At 39.5% G+C, this 20319-nt stretch overlaps 1 protein-coding gene across 2 annotated transcripts in view; it reads right to left on the reverse strand.

Moving 5' to 3' along the window:
* PMS1 (PMS1 homolog 1, mismatch repair system component) overlaps nt 1-20319 on the reverse strand; it is a 42171-nt gene that overhangs the window by 7641 nt on the left and 14211 nt on the right. For both annotated transcript variants that reach the window (XM_026048676.1, XM_026048668.1), the window contains exons 6-11: nt 15801-15917; nt 12112-12234; nt 10219-10362; nt 8060-8955; nt 2347-2808; nt 1664-1794 (exon numbers count right to left, since the gene is read on the reverse strand). In XM_026048676.1, the coding sequence (XP_025904461.1) occupies nt 1664-1794; nt 2347-2808; nt 8060-8955; nt 10219-10362; nt 12112-12234; nt 15801-15917 (1873 nt within the window). The remainder of the gene's footprint in view (nt 1-1663; nt 1795-2346; nt 2809-8059; nt 8956-10218; nt 10363-12111; nt 12235-15800; nt 15918-20319) is intronic.

Raw genomic sequence — 20319 nt, forward strand, 5'->3', positions numbered from 1 at the left:
AAAGGGAAAAGGGAAAAGGGAAAAGGGAAAAGGGAAAAGGGAAAAGGGAAAAGGGAAAAGGGAAAAGGGAAAAGGGAAAAGGGAAAAGGGAAAAGCAAGGAAAACTGGCAGAAGTAGCAAGTAAAAATCCTTAGGTCAACTGGAATATAGGTTGGATGAAATTCCAGTTGTTTGCTGGTATTTTTTCCTCATCTGCAACAGTATCCTCTTTTAATATTAGAGACCATAACTGCTTTAATGTCATCAGCAGAAGTTTATAAACATGACTGACAAGCCTCAGGTATTATTAGCATTTCATTCAAGTAGTTAAAATGCAAGACTGAGAGAAAAACTCAAATTATATTCCCATCCTTCATACAGGCAGCCATACAATACTGACCGAGTTGCTGTCTATTCACCAGAGCTCTTAAGCTTGTGCAGTGCAAACTGGAGTCAATTCCACGCTGGTTTTACCTTCAATAGTTTAAACCCATACATGAACAAATGTCCTTACAGGTTTTCATTACCTTCGTTTTACATAATAATGTAAGATTAGACTAAAAATCTCTGTGCCATTAAGGGACGTCCCTTGCTGTAACAGGCAGTCCTATTACTAATATAACCACTATTTACAAATAATTAATTCTAATTACGTTATTAATATACAGTTCATTCCGATCTTAAACTCAAACTCAATTTTAAAGCAAGTTTCTCCTCTCCAGTAACACAGGACTGCCTAAGAGCTCTCATTTGTTGTCTAGGAGTCTTCAAATTTTCACATTAAATGTATTTATGTCTGGTTTACAATAATTAGATTGCAGACTTGGATATGAAGTGGTGGAAGGGAAAGGAAAAAAAAAAAAAAAGTATTTGAGCACTCTAAGTCCCTTCCCTCCCCTGTATTTCTAGAGACAAATCACAGACTTCTTTTTTTTTTAATAGGCACTTTTTTATTAAATCTATGATTATTTTCCATGACCACCTCTTTTGCAAAGTTCTTCCTATTCACTAAGGGACTTTGTCTCCTAGGAAGAGATACCCTTAACTATGCTCTGTGGGAATCAGAAAACAGTTCAGGTTCTGTTCTTCCAAAGAGAACGGCTCGCCTCTGATGAAGGGAGTTGTTCTGCATCTCATTTTTGTATCTACTCATATGTTACAGAAGATCTGTCATCACTGTACATATGCAAGGTCCTGTAATACATGAAGCTATAGCATATCTAACAGCTCTTACAGCAATCCTTTYCTGCAAGATGTCAGCTAGACAGCACCCCAAGAAAAGCTAGTCTTGCAGTTCTGCTAGTGGAAACCTCTTCTGCAGAGCTGACTCCTCCAAGAGCTGCCTCTGCACTGCCAGCAGCACCACTCCAAACTTTGCCCCCAAAAAACCCTACAAATATTCTCTCTCTCTCATAGTAAACTAACAGGATCTTCTTATTCTGCATTATCCTGTGATAAAAGTTTTAGAGAAGAGTGAGAAAGCTTTCTTTGAAATGCTGAGATATAGAAGTGTTCACTATAGTGTTATCCATAGACATTTTCTTTTCATTGATTTTTTTTTATTCAGTTATATTCTTTAAAAGGTCTAGAATGGCAAGATAATATAGATTAAAAATCATTAAAATAACTGAAAGAGAAGAAATAAGCCCCGGTCATACCAAAAGAGATTTTAAAATCATCATACCTTGTATCACTTTTATCTGAAAGCCGTTTGCTACAAGCCTGGGATCCGACAAATAATTTGATCCATTGAATCTCTGGTAATCCTTCTGCATTTTATATAGAGCAGCCATATAGTGAGATCCACCAAGAAGACTGGAAAAAACAAATGTGTCAAGAAAAAAAAATCTTCATTTGAAAATTAAAACTTAACTTTAATTTTAATTACAAATTAAAAATTAAGAAATCACAGAAGAAGAAAAAAAAATCCAAGGGATGTAGATTTATTAAAAAAAAAAAAACCCTAAAAGAGTAATTTGTTAAAACAAGAAACAATAATTAATCACATATTGTAAAACGTAACAAAATGTAGACATATAAAAATGATCGCATGAGATATTTTCTAATTCATGGGGGAAAGTTAGCGAGAGCAAAGCTCTGAAAATGCAGAACATTCGCTCTTTCTCCAAGAGAAGAAATTTGTCCTTGCTGCATTACCAATGAAACTAAACAAAACTGGTACTTATTTCATCTGAAACATGAGCAGGCCTGCACATTAATATGGCCATAAAGATAAATTAAAGGTGGCGAAGAAAAAGCAAGACCAAAGAATTTRCGAAGAGGAAAAAGCGTTAAAAGCGTTTGCTATAGATAATTATCAAATGATACTTCAAACGATGTACAACGTTTTGGTCAGTTCTACTCTACCTGTCTGTTAATACAATGGGCTTGTCCAGCTTCTCTACAGGAAGTTTATGATTGATTAGCAATCTTTCACGTAGCAAGGCTTCTTCTAACCTATATGGATTCAGCAACATTATCTTTTCCTGAGTAGCAAATATCCAGACGTCGGGAAAACTCTGACGACGGATGAGGCACAGCTCGTGCTCACCACCAGCAGCAGTATCCCCACGCCTCGGGGACGGGCGCTTGCAGGAGCGCAGGGAGAAGGGCACTGTCACCGTTTTCACGGGCTGCTCAGATTTCCGCTTCTTTTCGAGCTGCGAGTGAAACATGGCATCGAGTTTCTGCTGGTCAGCCAGGGAAGTCTTCAGCCTGGCTTTCTGACCCTTCGCCGTGTCCTTGGTGGCCCTGTGGCTGCTCTGCTCCAGGGCTCTCCTGGTCTGCCTGTTGTAGCGCTCCAGGTCTTTAGCAGCTTTCACTTCATAGCTTTGGAGGGAACCAAAAAAGGCACAGTCAGACAACAACCRCAAACCTCAGCTCCTAGCACATTATCTCAAAAGGCAAGGAAACCGTACTGATATAGATTCCTATGGTGCCATTTAATATGCTTTCCATGATGAGCAAGGTGGGAAGGAGATCAGGGTGGAGTCCCTGGCACCGCCAGAATCACCAAAGGGTTATCGAGTAATTTGTGATCAATTTGTAATCGAACACATAGTTTTGGAAGCAGTTGTGTCATAGGCATGTACAGCCTGACACGTGAAGTCATTTAAGCTTCCAGAGCTCTACAGATTTCCAGGGGAGTCCAAGTGCTTAACTAAGAGTTTGGAGCATAAAGAGTTGTATAAGCCTCATCCTTTGTTTCACATGAAGAAACTTCATTTCAAAGCCACATAAAAAAGGCACAGAATCCAAAACTGGTACAATTGCAGTGTCCTTGATTAAATTAGAGATTTTTCATAAAGGATTTGATAACAAACTACTCTAAATGCTAATTTGTTATTCTACAGTGAAGTTTTATGGCCTGATTAGACTCTTCATGAGCTTGCCAACATCAGGAGAGAACTTACATTTTATAGATACCAGCTTTATACTTAGCTGGTGCAAAAGTCTCTTACTTTTAGAAGGCCAAAGTACTGATTTTCTCCGCTCCCTCCTACCTCCCTCCTCTGATACTCTGAGTTTGGTCAGGTAATTCAAAACAGCCCTATCTTCGATATGAAGTAGTACTATCACACATAAGTTTTGAAAACAAGTATTTTGATTGGTCATATTTATTTACTGCTACTTGCTGGAACAGTTTGGTTCAATTATGTGCATGCATGCTGGAAAATTAAGGTCAACAAAAGGGTCACCATTTGCAATTAATTATGATGTGCTAGCATTCACATATGGTACCAATAYTTAGTTAACTAAAAAAGTCAGCTTAAGTAGTTTCTTGCAATAAATCATGTCCTAGAAAATATGGAGTAAATGTTAAGACAAAAAACATCTGCTCTTTTTAAAATGAATGTATGAAATCACTTGAACATAAAATTTTTATCCAGAAATATGCTTAGAGTTTTGACTAGATTGATAAATGCTTTGTTTTGAAGTGACTCAATTGTTACAAAGGAGAATAATTAATTATGAGTACAGAGTTAATCCAAAAGAAAATTGCTTCCAAAGAAAGCCCAACTTGCCTGTTGTCTTAGGCTGCCACCTGAAAAAAAAGGAAAATCTAGTCTTACAAAGCATTTTTTAAGTTCCTACCACTAACAGTGTTTGTCCAGAATTAAATAAAACAGTAGGTTTACAAACTGCAGGAGAATTCCTTTCCTTTTCCAAAAAATCCCTCAGCAGAGGCAAGGACAATCAAGAAGGGCCACAAGAACAGTAAAGYTTCATCTCAGTTTTATGAATTAAGATTGTAAATTCACGATCCTCTCCTCAAACTGCAAAAGCATAAAGTTGCAAAATGGGGTGGGAGGAGGAAAGTGGATGGCCAGGATGAAGCCTAGTTTCAAAGACAGCTTGGATTTAAAAGGAAAAAAATATAGACTTCAGGATTTATTACTTTCCCTTCCTATCTTAAACYCAACTGAAATATTTAGCAAACAAAGCTTCAACATAAAGTCTCGTAGATGGCTACACCGAGAAGCAAATTCCCTTAATTTGACCACTTGTAGTAAACTTTGAGCAGACAGAGCCGCTTGTGTCAGCTCACGTGTGTGCAGGACAGAGACGCTGCCTTCTTGGTAACACAATTGGCTGCCAGGGTTTTGGGTGACAAGATGGAGAACAGGGAAGTACCACTTCCAAACGGTGGAGATCAGGAAAGTACTATTATGAGGGAGGAGATGCCTAGGACGAGAGGAGCATGGAAGGAGTGATGCCAATTATTATTATTAGGATTGATACCAAGATGCAATGGATGGCCAAGGATGAGATATAACCATCTAAAGACCATCCAAAGGTCKTTAGATGCTTGCTGGAGAGCAGCCTCGCAGAGAGGGACCTGGGCGTCATGGTGGATGACAAGATGACCATGAGGCAGCAGTGTGCCCTGGTGGCCAAGAAGGCCAATGGGATTCTGGGGTGCATTAAGAAGGGCGTCTCCAGCAGGTCGAGAGAGGGGATCGTGCCCCTTTACACAGCCCTGGTGAGGCCACATCTGGAGTACTGTGTCCAGTTCTGGGCTCCCCAGTACAAGAGGGATGTGGAGCTGCTGGAGAGAGTCCAGCGCAGGGCGGCGAGGATGATCAGGGGCCTGGAACATCTGCCCTGTGAGCAAAGGCTGAGAGAGCTGGGCCTGTTCAGCCTGGAGAAGAGAAGGCTGAGAGGGGACCTGATCAGCGTGTATAAATACCTCAAGGGAGGCAGTGAGGAGGAGGGGGCTGGCCTCTTTTCAGTGGTGGACAGTGATAGGACTAGAGGAAACAGCCACAAACTGAAGCACCAAAAGTTCCACAGGAACTTCAGAAAACATTTCTTGTCAGTGAGGGTGACAGAGCACTGGAACAGGCTGCCCAGAGAGGTTGTGGAGTCTCCTTCTCTGGAGATCTTCCAAACCCACTTGGATGCAGCCCTGTGCCCCATGCTCTAGGTGACCCTGCGTGTGCAGAGGGGTTGGACTAGATGACCTCTGAGGTCCCTTCCTGCCTTAAGCATTCTATGATTCTATGATCTAAAGACCATCCAAAGGAAGGAGAACACCTGGACTAGAAGACATACTAAAACGTACTAAAAGGCCATGCTACCTGAAATTATCTTATATTTCCCCGGAGGTACAAATGCCTCCATGAAGAAATGACAAGGTATTTTACTAGTGCTGCAGTAATGTGTGTGTAGCTCTGAACCTTTCCTATACTTCCAAGACAATTTCTGCTTCCACTACAGTGGCAGTTAGGAGCTTTTCCCCTCCATTCCTACCATGGCACAATAAATATTAAGGTCAGAATCACACTCGAGCTGTATTGAGTAAGAGGAGAGTGARTGTAAGAAGTTGAGTCCTGGCTTTGTGAAGCAGGAGGATATGCAAAGCTGCCAACATGGACATGCATGGAAGCTTTCCTCTTCTATTATAACCTAAAGACCGTAAAATTTTACATTCCGGTTGAGTAATAAACGCTGGCTTGTTTGTAGAAGGCTATCCTATGTCACTGCGAGCCATCTGTTGGTTGTAGCGCTCCCAAAAGGGATTTAATCTCATTTAGACCTCCTGGAGGAGTCACAAAGAGAAAATGATCTGCTGAAGCCAAGCACACCCATGGCCACAGGCACGTCACTTTTTAATCACAGGAGGAGAGAGTCAAGGGCTCCGGAGGAGGGGACTTGCCAGAAAGGCAGCATGAAGTTGGAGATGCCATGAGCTCTGCAGGATTGTGAGCCACAAAGCGGTGGCMCTTTGGCTGCCTCGCGGCATAGACATCTCTTGCTACCTCCAGATCGCCCAGTATATCCAGGGTATCTAGTAGGCAAGATGTGCCTTTTCCACCAGGCATATAACAATCCTTCTGCATGGTTACCTTTGAGGAAGAGGAGAACTGCTTACTTCTTCACACTTGTTCTTTTCAGGTTCAAAAGCTGCAAAGCTTAGAAGGGCAAAAGAGGCACYCCAAACAGGAAATGAATTACTGCAGTTAATTGTAAAGTTCTTATAAGCTTTGGTACCCATCAGACCTGACTGTACTCACTATCGTAGAGAAGCAAAATATCATTAGCAGATAGGTCTTCTCTCTGAACTAGTACAAAGTGAATCTGTAGGCACACTCTTAAGCATGAAAGCAACTGAAATTTCAAAAGCTAAAGCAGGGAAAATTACAATTTCCTCAAGCAGCTGGTAGGACCTTTTGCTTCATTTCCTTAAAAGCCTGGATATTACTGGGGGAGATTTCTACTATAACATTAATATTTCTGCTAGGACAGAGATGGCCAAATACACATATTGCTATCTAAGTGACCTTTAAATTAGATAAATCAGGAATAAAATATAAAGGTTTTGCTCAACTCTGACATACTTGGTACTCTGAATCAAAACAACACATATGTTTTCTTAAAAAGGAAGGTAAAGAAGCACAAGATTAAGGAAGAATTAGATGCATTAAGAGTAATTCAATAGGTATATCTCATTTTTATTACATTTTTTTCCATGGAATTTCTTGTTAGCATTACCATTACACTCTGCCTATGCTAGTGTTCTTTTTGGTGGAACATTTCATAGAAATAGAAATGAAATGTGTTTTTTTTTTTTTTTTTTTTTATTTTTTTTTTTTTTTTTTTTTTTTTAAATTATCCTAGGGCATCTCAATAACTGTTTTTCTGATTAATCTTTCACCATAATATAAACCCAACATAATGAATTGTACATAGATATATTTTAACTAATCTCCTTCTCCTACCTGCCAATTAGGCAAGCAGCAATTTAAAATACTTGCCTTGCTATAAGATGACTTTCAAAAACTCAAAGCCAAAGCTTATTTTGGAAAATATGAAATTTACCTCTTCAGGTTCTAATGTGAAAAATAAATTGATTTAGAATAAAATGAGAAACAAAGTTTGAAATTTAAAGTTCGTATTCTCTGAAGCAGCACTGGAATAGCTGGTTCAAGGGAAAACAAAATTCCTTATGTCATCTGATTGGGTTTTATAAATACCATTATGGGGTATCTTGGGTTGGGACAGTTACTAAATTTAGAAGAGCAGTTTACCAAATGTTCAAATACTAAGATGGCAAAGAGGAATTCTCACTTTATAGTAATAAAAAAAAATAGAAGAGAGGGTAGGAAAAAGTTCTGGAGGAACTATACAGAGCCTCATCCATCACTGTGATGGTTTTCATTGACACCGCATCTGGAGYGACAATATACAGGCAGCCTATAGAAAACTGAAGATCACAGGGTTCAAAAATGCACATATTCTTGCCTATTATCTCTGAACACAGTTCAGGAAAACTGTTAGAGGCTAAATACAGTAGCAGAATAACACATCAATGAATAGGACGCCTGCATGCAGCTAACATGACAACTCCTGGTATCAGAACTGATCTCGAGAAGCCAAAAATCATTTTCTGTTCTGTTTTTCATAAATCACTAGAAAGTATGCTTGTGTGTATATGTGTGTGTGTGTATATATTTTTTTATATATATATATAAAACATATATATATATATATATATATATATATATATATATATTCACTGTGGATAACTCATTGGCAACTCCTAGATTTAGAAACAAGATATAGCCTGGAAACTTACTTCTTTTTTTCCTCTTCATTCAAATTCTTCCACTGCTCTTCGATTTTCAGCAGGATGTCCTCCATGCTGGCCTTTGGATTATCAGTTAATAATTTTACACGACATTCTTGGGTGAAAAGTGCTATTGCAGACTTTGGTTTCCTTATTATTTGACTACTAATCAAGTCATAAGCCATTATTTGCCCTGATTTATCATTTATTAGGCTCACTTTCTTTGTACTTTGATTTGAGCCCTGGGGGTTATGGCTTTGGTCAGCATTACATTCATTTTGCTTATTAATTGCTCCTTCAACTTCAGGTACCAAAATCTTAACAGGTTCCATGTTGCCTCCTATACTGTTTTTATATCCCTTTCCCATACTCCAATTATCAGCAGAGATTTCAGGTAAACCTTTAGGGTCTGAGACATCTTCACTTTTTTCTAATTCACTAATATCATCAGTTCTACAAAGACGCTCACCAGCATTTTTAGACTTAGGGTCCATCGGAGCACTCTCAAGGCTATCGATAATATTCTGTCTACTCTTTTTTTCCTGACACAAGACACTTTTTAAAGAATTGTCTTGAAAGGCATCACTCTCAGTAATCTCTTCTTCATCAAGGCAACTGGGCATATTATCATCACAGAACGTCTGATGATTTAAGCAGAGCTCTGTGTTTTTTCCTGCTTGACAATTTTGCACATCACTGCTGAATGAAAGGAATGAAGTATGAGCATGGAGATCATTATTTCCAGATGGCTCCACTGCATTAACAACCACATCTGTTTGGTCTGTTTTACGAACAAACATGTCTTCAGAGGTAACATCTGTTTTATTAGTTTCACTGGAGACTGCGGCAGGTAGTGGCCCATAGAGCGATTTCAACACATTTTCAACAGCAAATAAGACAGATTCCTGGAAAAGAAACAACACAAAGAAAAAACACACACACAAGCACAAAGGAAAAAAAAAAGAGAATGTAACTGACACACATTAAGAATCCATGACAATAAGGAAAGCGATCTTATTCAGCATATTTTTTCAAATAACTCTTTCAGATAATTGCACATCTGCTTATACATAGTTAAAAAGACTCTGAAGTGGAGATCTTTAAGTAATTCCTAAGCATTTTGATTTGTTGGTTTATTCTGCTATAGCAAAATATGCTAGGATTGCTTAAAAACAAAACCAACCTCAAAACAAAAGTTACAAACCAGCCTCAAAAACAGCTATTCCCAGATATAATGGAGTTAAAGGCGCATATAGCCAAGACAGATGCACCACCAGTATCACATAAGCATGATGTGCAAGTGTTCTTCCAGTGCATGTTTGCAAGGTAGTCTTCTATTACACGGTGGGGTGGTAGACTCCAAAGCCAAGGGAAAATTCTAAATTAAATCAAATTTGAGAATGCTATGATGATTTTTCATAAGTGACACTAAACAGGCAATACATTTGTAAGATTAATACGAACAAAGACTTTCAGTGAAGAAAAGGATAAAGGAGAATGGTGTGATTGTATCAGCTAGATCCATTGGGAATGACAGCACCACCTAGGAAGCCTTCATTTCTTTGGCATTACTTTGGATGTGGAGTGTCAATCAGTTTAATGGGGTTTACAAAARCAAAAACCGTTTCTACACACCCTCTAACATAACGGAGTATATGGCCTAAATTTCAGCCTTGATGGCATGGACAGGAAATCCTGAAACTTAGTCATGTCAACAGGAATCTATAAGCACAATGGCAAAATGTTGCTTTCAGCAGAAGGATTCAACCCCCCTTCTCTTCCCCAAACCTACACAGCATTAAAAAGTTGCTTACCCTGTTAAGGGTATTTCTAAAACTAAGGACACAATTTGTTTAAGAATTTAAATCCTATTTCTGTTTTGGTTTGGTCTCTGTAAAGCCAGCTGGAAACACAGTGATGCACACACATACCCGYCAGCATACAGACCATGGAGATCACCTGGGAAATGAGTTTCGGGCGATCTTTTGCTTTGCGTGTTCAATGATTCTCAACTAAAACAGTCCTGTCACAACAACGAGCTGTCATATAACCAAAGCCACTGCAGTGACATTGCTTACTTTCAACTATTTCAGTAGCCCAAGAGACTCTGGCTACATTCACATAAATAATTAGGTGACAATTCATATGGGGATTGAGACATTAATTACCTTATAATGCAGTAAAACTTGGGTCTTGTCCGGTGTCAAATTCACATCCACAGCGGAGGCAGGTACAGTAATATTCAAAAAGAAAATGGGGTACAAACGAGTACATTCCTTAGGCATCACCGCACTGTAGTATTGCCGAATCAACTGCAGATTAATTTAGTAAGCAGGCATCAATAAAGGCATTAAACAGACACAAAAGCACAGAAAAAATATTTAACTATAGAAAAATAAAACACAGAACTATTTTTTGTGTCTCTCTTCTCAAATGAAAGGATTTCTAAAATGACCTTAATGGGCATATATACATGTCAGAATGATAATCAAAATGGCACATACTGGGGGTTTCTAAGTCTTCAGAGCTACATTAAAAAAAAAAAAAAAAGCTCCAAGACATTAATGGTACTTACTTAGACAACTGACCACATTCGCAGAAAAAATATACTTTATTTAAAAAAAAGCCCAAAGTGGACAGTAATTTCCAACCTTTTCAATATAGATGCTATTATTTTGTACCTGTGTTCTTAAAAAAAAAAAAAAACAAACCACAAAAGAACTCTATGAAAGACACATCTATTTCTTGCACTATTGCCTTCTTCAGGCAAAATAAAGTCTGCCTGAGAAGGCAGAACTTGCACCACAGACTTTTCCAAGATTAATGATTCCAAGATTAATGATTCCARGATTAATGATTAATTTGTTCCATTTATTAACCCAATTACAAATTTACAACTACTCTCTAACTCTATTTGCCTTTAATATTTTCTATGAAATCCTCTTGAAAGTGCCCACTAAAGGACCACACAATTACTCAGTTGTTTCGGAGTTTAGATCTTGCTAACTGGAACGATCAAATAAAGGTGTTCACATTTTCCTCTAGTATCACAGACTCTCAGCAGACATACACACTAGAGAAAACATTGCATTTACAAAACAAAAAACTAAAGAGTTGACATAAAAAATAAGGAGGAGCTGCTGTTGATTATATTTCAATTTTTTAAGGTATTTTTTTTATCTTTTAAATAACATTACTTACATATTTTAAAGCTATTTAAACTCAATATTTCCACATTATCAGGCACTGAATTATAGCAATGAGGTCCAGCAGCACTTCCTCCCTCAGACAGCAACAGCCTATGATGCTAAAAATAAGCAGCTTATAGTTTGTCTCAGCATTGCCTTGGTATTAGTCAGACAYTTGGAATAAGAACACCATTGCAGGTGTTACCTTCACTAAGCTTTGCTTGTCCAGGAAAGACTTATTTCATTGTCTCCTCTTTAAAAAGCTGCACCTACAGCCTTCTTGCCTGAGGAGGGCTGGGATTGCAATGGCAACAGTGCTGCAAGCGGGTGCTACAAGGTTCAGCAGTGGGAGAAACCCAAGAGGATCAAATTCTGCCTACACAATGACAGGCTGGAGCCAGCACCAGCGGACTATCACTTTCATTTTTATTGAATGTACATGCAAATTTAAAGGGAAAGTGGGCATGCTTGTTCAATAAACCCACAGTTCAGAAGCAGGCAGGATCAAAAGTTCATTTTCAGAATTCTCTTGGAGGAAAACACATGAAGTTCTCTCAGAGAAAACTGCACTGGAGATAGGTTAACATGAAGGAAGAACCAACTCTTTTGGTGGCTGCTTATATCAAACTTTTGAAATTGTACTTTTTCAAGTAGCTATAATCTGCTGCTCTGTGGTCACAAGTGAACACAGTAAAACCTAATGGATCTGAGAGACCAGAAATATCAGGCTTGTGGAAAAGGTTTCTATGGTWAATGCCAATATCTTCACCTGTACAGAGTTCCTTCTAGTTATTTTATGTTGGCAAAAAGCTCTTGGCAAATAGGTCTCTTGATCCTCCAAGCCAAGTTTTTATTCCATGACTAAAAAGTTACCTTCAGTATTTCCTTCTGATGGACAGGACGATTATTTATAAAAATGAAACTCCTTTCTGAATTAGAGAGACTTGTCAAAGAACTGTCCAGCTCAGCTTTTGGGAGGAATCCAGAAAGACATACCTGTAATAACAAAACAAGAACAACACCGAGGTCTTTAAAACAGAACCCCAAAAGGCTTTTTAGAGTGGCAGAATATTAAACTGAAATTGTACAGGTGGCCCAGTCAAACCTACTTCTTGCTTTACGAAAGTTATGACTGAAACAATGAGAGGATTTGGAGAAAAACTGTTGAGAAGGATGGATGTACCTATTTTCCCTGATCATTTTATTGAGAAATGTCCCACTTGGGGTGTCCGTTGCATCCGGCGATGCAACATGATGGTTGCAGGGCGGAACAGAACAGCATTAGTTCCCCTTTCCTCCTTTACACTTGCAAACTTGATGACTTAATCCCRGGATAATCTAAAGTGGTAAAGAAAGCACATAACTTCAAGTGAGGAAAGCCTAAACACATACAGTTCCTTCCTTTCTACATACAAGGCCTTCAACAGTACGCAAACCAGCATTTATTCAGGACACTCAAAGTGACTTACAGCCCCTATGCCCCAATGACCTGACTCACTCATAATCCACAGGCTCTGGCAGAACCTGAAAGCACAGGACAAGGTGCCAAGAAAATCAAAAGAATCACAGGTTTTCAGCGCCTACCATTAACTCCAAGCTTTAAACCTTTTCTCTTAGGCTTAGTTGTTCCAGGCCAAAAAGAGGCTGACAACTTGTGCTGCCTGTCCCATCAATCCCCCCCGCCTCCACCAAGTAACTTAAACTCTCGGATTAATTTCAATTCAATCTGATGGAGAAACAGAAATCCCAAAGAGATTGTATTTCCCCCATTTCTGTGATAACGGACAGCTGTTTGGAGAGAACAACCTCAAAATAATGACCTCATGGAGGAGAAGGCAATTGTAACCTTTCAAAAGACTGCATCCATCAGTGCTTAAGCACTGGTTTGCCAACCAGCCCATGTATTGCTCCATAGCCTCTTGCTCAAGCAAAGACAAAGGGTAGACGGGTGCAGCGAAGAGGAGGATTCGCAGAAGGTATGGAGAATATTTTGGAAGAGGGAAGGATTGCAGAACCACCCTGCCTTTGAAACAGGGTATAAAAATCCCTGTGATTTTGCCATCCCTCCCATTCACCCACATCATCTAAGCTCCCTATTCGTGTGCTCCCTTGTTCCCTCTTGACCTTGTCACAAGTGCTCTGTGCTCAAGCTGGAGCAGTGCGGTCAGCAACGCCGCACATATCCAAACACCCCTGCCCAAGCTAAAGAGGTGTCAAATGTCTGCTGGGTGATTATCAGAAACAACATGCAGTTCTTCTACCTTTTATTCAGCAACTTTACCACATTCCAGTCGCATTTTCTTTCTTGATGCTTAGGTTTCTGCTCCTAATTTGTCAATATTKGTACAAATCCATCGGTCACTTCAAAGAATATTTTTTCAATACAGACAACATTAAAACAAAACTGAAAGTCTCTGAATAAGTCATTTAAGACGCTTCCAGATTTAGAAGTGGCTGACTGCTGTTACTATTTAAAGTCATATGGAATATCAGTATGCTCTTTAAAAGTTAATTACACCTTATAGAAATGGTCTTAAGTGTTAGAATCATTCTATATGAAAGTGCATTTTTTATAAAGATAGAATTGCAGAACTTGAGAATACAATCAAGAAATTCTGTTTTTAAACTCGATCAATTGCTAAGGCTTTCACAAGAAAACACCTTTAAAGATGCTAAAGTATACTTATGTTGCAAAGACAGCATAAACTCTTTTCCCAGAAGCTTGCAGATTTGCTAAAGTCTGCCTTCCCATAAAGCCTGTACCTGCCAGGTGATTACGGGAGATGGGGAAAATCTCCGATGTTTCCAGCCAAAATGGGTCCATTTGTTTCCAAAGTGGAGACATGAAAAACTTAGCTGCTGTTTTGCACACATTATAAATAGAAAAACAAAATAAAGAATTACTTTCTTTTTAGYAGCTCCTAGATGTCCAAGCTTTGGACCTGACTTGAAATTTGTTCTCATTCAGTGCTCAGAACAGACACGTTTTGAAAATGCCCGAAATCTTTACAATCTCTGTATCATCTGGTGCAGTGCTTTTAACTGTAAATAAAATACAGCTTGCAGAGCTGTTAATTATTAATGCTAATTTTCCTTTCAGAGTAGCCTTGAATACTGCAGGAAATGGTGTGTGAAGCCCCACCACAAGCAAGCAGGAGAGGRAAAGAATTAAACAGCCACTCTTGGGTCTGAATGACCTGTGATCCTAACGGGAAGGAAAAAAGTAGCATGTGTTACTTTTCATTTGAGTACCTGTACATGAGGGGGAAAATATTAGAATTACCTTTAATTAAAATTAGACAACCTTAATTCAGTCCTCTCATAATCTTTTGTTTGCTTCACTTAAAAAAAGCCCATAGTTGCCAAACAGAGATTTGCATATGAGCAATACATACAGATCATTTATACACCTATAAATGAGACACGAGATATTTTACACACTCTTTGGAGAGAGAGATATGGAATGTTCCCCAACTTCTATTCAAGGAATATGGATGCCTCATGATATAGTGGAGTGGTAACGTGAGACCCGACTGCCACCAACCAGTCCCTTCTAAACGCCCCCATATCTTCCCTCCAAGGCACTTGTCGCACAGGGCTCACCTCCAGCACGTGCTCAGGTGAAAACACTTTCTAGAAGGTCTGTTCTAACATAAACATCCAAAACTTTGCAAACCGTGAGAAACACCACTTTTATTTTCCTCTTTGCTCTGCACATATACTTGATAAGCATTCTCACAAAYTCCAGGTAATTTAAACAACTTATTCAAGTTGCCTGGAAAAAAACAATCTGCCAGCAGAAGTTGTGCTTGGTAGAGGCTTAATAGAGAGCATGATTCAATTCATCTATGTCATTCTGGTCAGGATTTATTGACACAAGATATAGAATGAAATTAATTTGTGAGATCGTAAGACTCTCTTTTGTGAAAATGTCTATAACAAAAATGGAAGGAGAACAAATAAAACGTTTTTGAAAAAAATAGCAGAGAGGAAAATATGGCGAATTGCCTCCTTAATGTCAATAGAAGCAAAGAGAGTCCAGCATACCAACTTCAAAGCCAACTAGTATTTCCCTGAAATCAAGCTTTAGTGGAAATCTTGCATAACTTGCTTCACAAATACCTGCTTATTTTACTCTTCAAGTGAAAACAAGGGGTTATGCTTTAGAATAAAAGGCTAAGAGGTTGTGAGGATAAGAATGACATAAACGCTTATATATGTCCGACCACAACCTGCCTGCAGGCCAGGAATCCAAACTGAGACTGCTCTGGGTAATCAGCAATCCTGCATTTGTCATCGCAACTGTTTTTACTGCCATTTGATCAGTGCCACTTGAGTCCTGACTAGCTGGTTCTTGGAGTGCACTTTCAATCACCAAACCAATTAATTTTACAGAGAGAACGAAAAAAGAAACAAACATATTGATCAGATGTCAGCCTGGAAATAAGTCACTTTTTTTTTTTTTTTAATTAAATAAAAAAGCACCTTTTCTTTTTGCAGAATGATTTAGCTCTTCACTGGCAGGCATTACGTGGATTTGGGAGGAGGAAGCTTAAACTCACCTCAGGATCTTCAGAGCAGTGTTGAAAAGGTACCATACTGCCCATAACGGCTGTTCCCAGAACTGACATACAGGCCATTTTGTGATCTGACACTCTGGTCTTTTGCCAAATAACTGCCTGAAACAAATGGCACAGAGTCAAATTTTTGACATTATATTTATACTTGTTCGACTCAAGTCATGCCTATGAACATGTATATGCAACTGCACACATACTGTATATGTAACATTCTGTACTTTGACCCTCTTACATTCACAACTTTCAGTGCTAACACAYACGATACAGCACTTTATATGCACGATAGGGGATGATACAGCATGTCTTCTCAGATTATATTATTTGCTTAGATGAACAGTGATAGAAAATTAAAGAAAGTGCTTCCAAATTATTTATGAATGTTACAATGTTTATCTGAAATTCAGCAATTGAAATGAAGAATTGCTAAACAAACAAATCAATAAATAATGCAACTCTGTCCCTCAATATATAGCAATGAGCTATGTGGCTTTACTGGGCATATAAACGCAAAAAAAATTCCATCTTGTTGGTCAGGATTTGAAGTTAGGCACTGTAATACTTACGATATTCAAGAGATAACCCATTTAGGTAGAAATCAGGATATTAGATGACCATTCACAGATCATGAGTTTCCAGATCAGAGGTATCTCAAGTCTTGTCATTTAGAACAGAAGCAGTTTCTAAGGAAGGGGCCATCAAGAGAGCACTTTTTTCTTTTTTTTACCGAAAACTTTCTAGATTTTTTTAGCACAAAAGGAAAAAAAGGAGGAGAGCTGCTAGCTCTACCTTGTAGCACCGTTAAACTTTTGAAAATTACAGTAAAGCAGGACGACTCGTGACTTGCATCAGAAAAAAAATTACCTGTTCAGTCCACTTCTATAAAGAATATTAACTGCTCTGATAGGTGAAAGTCTGTCTCTCATTGACAGGAAGTCCTGCATTAATCAGCCACAAAATTAACTCTGAATCTGCCTTCTTTTTTTTTCTTTTTTAAAGCCATGCAGTGATAGAAGTGCTTAGCTAACTTTCTTCCTCAGCTCCTGAGCAAGTGAGGCTGCTTAGAATCACATCTGCTTCCCACCTCTTCCAGACACTGTTAGCTGAGGGTACTTCGACACGTGATGTTTGAACGCAAAAGGGAAACAAAACTGCAAGGTGCAAACGGAACCTGGCATTTCATTTAAGAAATAAATGTTTTAAAAAGTTGCTAGGTAGCCAATACATTTGAGCTGGGTTGTGGGCACGTGTGAATGCATGGTGAGGAGCACAGAACATACGTGCACCGACCTCAAGAAACGCAATACATAGCCTGAAAATTCCACCTGTCTGCAAGGAGATTTGCTGGCCTGAAGGGTGAATGCCATGGAAGAACACAGTGCTTCTGTAAGATAATACCCTCCTTCTTACAGGACAGGTGGGTTTTTAAAGCTTCAGGACTGTGGAGCCTAAAGATCTTTTCTCTCGATGCTTAGCTTTCCGTTTCCAACTGCACTCCATGCTAGTTGCGGGAAGGGCTGTCCTGCCCAACTCTGCCTCACCTAGGGCACTTCTGCACTGGGGTCACTTCTTAGCCTGCCTGCAGCCAGCTCCACCAACCCCTGGCAAGAAAAAAAACGGGATTTCAGCAGGGGGAAGGAGGCTAGAAATGCGGAGGAGAAGGAAGGCAGCACGGCCTCCCGCTACACCTGCTGTAAATCTCCCCAAAGACATTTCGGAGTGATGAGAGAATTTGTCCCCTCCTCTAGAGCGCAGCTTATAAAACATATCCTGTGCTGCTTCTATTTTAAAAGCAATGACTTAAGATGGGAACCCACAGTGCCAAACAATTCGTTCTTTACTAGATATATTTCAAATTAAATGCTCATGACCAACCCAAGAAAGAGACTTGTTATGTGACTAATATAAACACCACACTGCTTATTTTAGGTTATACTAGTGTGATGCCACAGGTACAGATATAAATCTTAGTTGCTGATTAATGCAAGGCTGTTATTACACTGCTTGACCTGCTGAATGGCCAACACACATGACTGTAAAAAGATCACTGCAGCAAACTACTTTTAAGAAAGCTGTGGAACATGAGAAGTGATTAAATGCAGTCTTGGTAGAAGTGGATACTGCTAATAAGTTCAAGGAATATCTTTTTATTAGCATGTTGTTTAGCAAATATTAGTAATAGAAACTACAGACAATAGGAACAAGTCACTATTGCAGGTTAAATTAAAGCCTGCATGAAAGGGGCCAGTCAGCTCCTAAATATCTATACTAATTAAATGCAGCATAGATTGTGTATGTGTTTCTAAGCCTAGACATACATTTTGAAGGAACAACACAGAAAGAGTCAGTAATCTCAAAAATAACAACCTGCTAGATCCTCCAGATATATCAACAAGCTTTAAAGAAGAAATAAATGAAAGCTAGTAAGAGATGGTGTCCCTTTTATTTCATTTGTTTTAGAAAAAGCAGTTTCTATGAGGCTCATGCAATATTCTAATTTTTTTTTTTTTTTTAACCTTGATTATACCCTTAAGTTAAAAATACAGACACACACTCCCCCATATTTTTTTCTAGGTCATTTAACCTGGTGCCCAGGATGAGCCAAGGAAGAACCTGACTCTAGTCAGTATGATGACACTGCAGAAACAGCCTCCTCAAAGAGATATTATTACATATGGCCTGTCTTAGGTTTTGCTGGAGCCAGCCAAATATACCCATCTCCCTTCCCCACTTCATTGAAGGGGATTACATTAACAAGATCTTATAAAAAAACAGTACCATATATAAAATCTATTGCACGTATRCAGAAGACGAGGACTTCTGTGTGTACAATTTCTCCCCCATTTAGGATTTAGCCATACGCATATTTTATGCTGGCTGACAAAACATAGAGGAGGCTTTTCTGCTCATTTCAGGATGTACATATATAGTCCAAAAGGTTTCCCTGAAGACATATACAACAACTGGAGAAAATATATGCAATAGCTTCCCATAGTGTGCCTAGGTTATGTCCCAAAGGAGAATAAAAGTTTTTTCTTACTTGTCTTGAGCTGCGAACAAGATGTTCTGACTGTTCTCCTGGTAGTGCAGGATGTCTCCAGGTTCAATGCTTGCCYTTGCTTTCCCTTTTTGCTCACTACCTAACAGCAGAACACGACCAAGCTTTCCTGGCACRTCATCATTTTCAGGTACCATTACAAATGACTTATTTCCACTACCCAAAGAATGACCTTAACCTAAAACCACTGGTTTAGCTACCCCATAAAGTTGGAGCGTGCCAAACTCCCACAGCACACAGCACTGCATGCAAACYGTGGACTGGAAACATAACCTACTGCAGCGCTGTAGGAAAGCACCTTTCCARGCCTCTCTAATCGTCGTTTCACGTCATGTGCTTCAAAATGCCCATGGCTCTAGGTCCAAGCACTCACTCCAGGGAGCTGCCTCTGGCTCCAGCACAGCCCTTGGCTTTCCTGCCTTAAACCCAGGTGTGTGCCTTCAGGTGATGCCCATGGCACCGGGGCAGCTCCCTGGGGATTCCCTTTGGTGGCACCAGGGTGCCCTGGAGCACAGAGCACCGCCTGCCCGCGGGGCACGGGGCTGGAAGGGAAGCTGAGAGAGGAGCAGAGAGCGACGGCAGGGGCCATGGGCCTTGCTCCGCAGCAGCAGCCACCCAGCGGCGTTGGGGAGCTGCAGACACGAGAAGAAGAATTGTTGGGTTTTCAGCTGCTCTAACCACACCAATTAGAGAGTAGGAGAAATTCCACTCCCATAACAGAAAAAGAAAAAAAAAAAGCAGAACAATTCAACTCATTTCAAAAAAAAACCCCATAGTTTCTCAATGCACAAACCAGTGCAGCAGCTAAGGGCATCTCTTAGATACTGCAGCATACCCTGTGTGTTTGAAACCATAATTGTTTTGCGATTTCAGACATATATGGTGCTGTCATTTGCCAAGTGTGATGGATGAGAAACTGGAAACCTCAAGGAATTAGTAATAGGATATAAAGTATTTCACCTCTAGGTCACCAGTTCAAATTCAGCCAGGTTGGTAGTGACCAAAAGCTGTTACCATCTGGCAGCTGTTCACGGGCTGATGTAAACTGAGTTGAGGGTCTCAGCGCATTTCCTCGTGGACAGGTGTCCACATCACAGAAACCACCATAATTAACTCTCTGTTTGGCTTTCTCAGCAAAGCCACTGAGCAGCGAGTGGAAGTGAAGACTGAACTATGCTCCAGGTCAGCAGGAAGGCATGTTGCTTGAAGAGCCCTGCAGATTCTTAACCATAATTTCCCTTTATGGGACACAGAGATTAGGGAGGGACTTAATTTATCAGGATTGCTCTCCTGTTTCATACCATCAGAGATGTAAATGGAGTAGCTTTTCCAACTCAGGAAAGGGGTTACATACTGCCCTTCATTATTTGAATTTCCATTTCCCCACATGGTACTTAGTGAACCTCATCACTTCATGGCATCCTTGAGGCCAACACCAATCAAAAA

The sequence above is a fragment of the Nothoprocta perdicaria genome, unplaced genomic scaffold (genome assembly GCF_003342845.1).
Source record: "Nothoprocta perdicaria isolate Ctin4 unplaced genomic scaffold, notPer1 scaffold_11, whole genome shotgun sequence".
NCBI classification, from domain to species: Eukaryota; Metazoa; Chordata; class Aves; order Tinamiformes; family Tinamidae; genus Nothoprocta; species Nothoprocta perdicaria.